Raw genomic sequence first — 2,429 nt, 5'->3', positions numbered from 1 at the left:
TGAGGACAGTAATGTTCATATTTCTTGGGTGTATAGAGAGGATAGCTGGTCATCTCATTTGAGCCATAGCTTACTCAAGAGTTGATACCTCTAACAATATCATAAAACATGCATATTCACCCTTCAGCCAGTCAACATTCGAGGGAAGGACATTGAGGTGGTGCACACTTATATATACCTAGGTGTGTACGTGGGCAGTAAACTGGACTGGTCCCTGAACACGGATGCCATCTACTGGAAGGGGCAGGGTCAAAAAGGCTGGGTCTGTGCTTGGCAGGAGTCTGAACTTACTCAGGACTGTTGTGGAGAGATGCATGCAATGTAAGATGGAGGCCATCTAGGACAAAACCAACCATCCTCTCCACAACATTGGCAGGAAAGAGAAGCAGCTACAGAAGCAAATGTCTCATCTCACTGCGCTGCAGAACAGAGAGGTAGAGGAGATCCTTTGTTCCCACAGCCATCAGGCTATACAGCAACTCAGCCAAAGGAAGTGGACTAATTTAATTATTATTGTTCAGTTATTGTTAACTGTTATTATTATTATTATTATTATTATTATTAATAACAATGAGATAATGGACACATGAATTTCTCCAAGGGGATAAATAAAGTATCTATCTATCTATCTATCTATCTATCTATCTATCTATCTATCTATCTATCTATCTTGTGAACAGATATTACTAATTATGATGATGGTTCAGGTCTTTATTGAATAGGCTGAGGCTGTAGCCTATCCATGATGCTTGAATGTGCATTACTATGCTTTATCAGTGAAAATCTGTCTCATTTATTAGTTTCAAACTTTTAAATGATTGTTTTTGTTTGAAAGTAAATATATATTTGATATAACGCCAATAAAATATAAGAATTGTCAGATGAATGACCTACTTATTTATATTTGAACATAATCCATTAAATTGTAGAATTTACTGTATGTTTTACATGTGACACACAGTTCTCCTGAAAGTGGCTGAGGATAAGGCGGGTTTAGACTTTGTCCAGAATATTGCTTGCAGGTGTAAATGGTGAAAATCGACTCATGGTGCCGCTGTGGGCTAGCACAACAGTATCACAGACATCTCCACCCACTGTTACTGCATCAAAGTCAGGTATGATTTCTCAAAAGAATCCCTTGTTTCCCCGACTATTTTTTATCGTGCTCGCTGTTGTAAAATATTGAATTATTGAGTCTGTTCTGGAATATATTATTTATTTTTCTGGACAATCATTTGTTCAAACCGAGGACGCATATGTTCAGAGGATGGGTAACAAAGGATTTCCAGCGCTTCGTCCGATCTTCTGCTTCGCTTCCTTTCTTGTAACGCTGCACCTCGTTTATGGAGACCTGAGTTATTCTATTACGGAAGAGATGAAACGAGGGTCTGTTATTGGAAATATAGCGAAGGATCTCGGTCTTGATATGAAGACCTTATCTTCCCGAAGGGCCCGTGTTGATTTTGAGGGATCTAGTAAGCGGTACTGTGACATTAATCTGAGTACCGGGGATTTAACAGCAATGGAGAGAATTGACAGAGAAAGCCTTTGTGGCAAGAAAGCATCGTGCGTGTTAAAAGTAGATCTGGTGTTAGAAAATCCTTTGGAGCTTCATCGTGTGAGTCTTCATATTCAAGATGTAAATGACAACTCGCCCAAATTCAAAAAACATTTGATTGAAATGGATATAAGGGAGTCAGCAGACAAGGGTAACCGCTTCTCCATCGAGGAGGCCCATGACGCAGATATAGGTCAAAATGCTGTTCAGAGGTACAACCTACAAAAGAACGACAACTTTATTCTCGCTGTTGATAGTAACAAGGTTGAACTCGTACTGGAAAATAAACTTGACCGAGAGAAACAAAAAGAGCTGAGTTTGCTTCTCACAGCTTTGGATGGTGGGTCTCCTCAGAGATCAGGTACCGTAGTCATACACGTCACTGTGCTGGATGCTAATGATAACGCCCCAGTGTTTAGCCAGGCCGTTTATAAAGCCAGTCTGCCTGAAAACTCTGCTCCTGATACCATAGAATAAGGATTAAAGTCAGTGCTAACTGACGCAGATGAAGGAGTAAATGGAGACGTACATATGACTTCGGTCATGTATCTGACGATGATGTAAATGTTTTTTCTATGATCCTAAAACTGGAGAAATTAAGAGTAAATGGTGTGATTGACTTTGAAGAAAGGAGATTCTTTTTGAAATGAGAGTGCAAGCTAAAGATGGTTTAGGGCTAACATCTACGCTAAAGTTATACAATAGATATTACTTGATGTAAAAGATAATGCTCCAGTGATATATCTTGAAATCACTGTTCTAACCCCATACCTGAGAACGTGTCACCTGGTACAGAGGTGGGCATCATTAACGTGCAGGATAGAGACTCTGAGAATAACAGACAGTCCGCTGCTCCATTCAGCAAGAATGT

At 39.7% G+C, this 2,429-nt stretch overlaps 1 protein-coding gene across 1 annotated transcript in view; it reads left to right on the top strand.

Annotated features, from left to right (window-relative positions):
* Nucleotides 1-1,267: 1,267 nt before the first annotated feature.
* The window catches only part of LOC111239271 (protocadherin Fat 4-like), a 10,555-nt gene continuing 9,393 nt past the window's right edge, over nucleotides 1,268-2,429 (top strand). The window contains exon 1 of the mRNA XM_022769108.1: nucleotides 1,268-1,971. Within this exon, the coding sequence (XP_022624829.1) occupies nucleotides 1,268-1,971 (704 nt within the window). The remainder of the gene's footprint in view (nucleotides 1,972-2,429) is intronic.

The sequence above is a fragment of the Seriola dumerili genome, unplaced genomic scaffold, assembly GCF_002260705.1.
Source record: "Seriola dumerili isolate Sdu_G_001 unplaced genomic scaffold, Sdu_1.0 BDQW01002192.1, whole genome shotgun sequence".
Lineage (NCBI taxonomy): Eukaryota > Metazoa > Chordata > Actinopteri > Carangiformes > Carangidae > Seriola > Seriola dumerili.
This window is presented reverse-complemented; position numbering and strand designations above follow the sequence as displayed.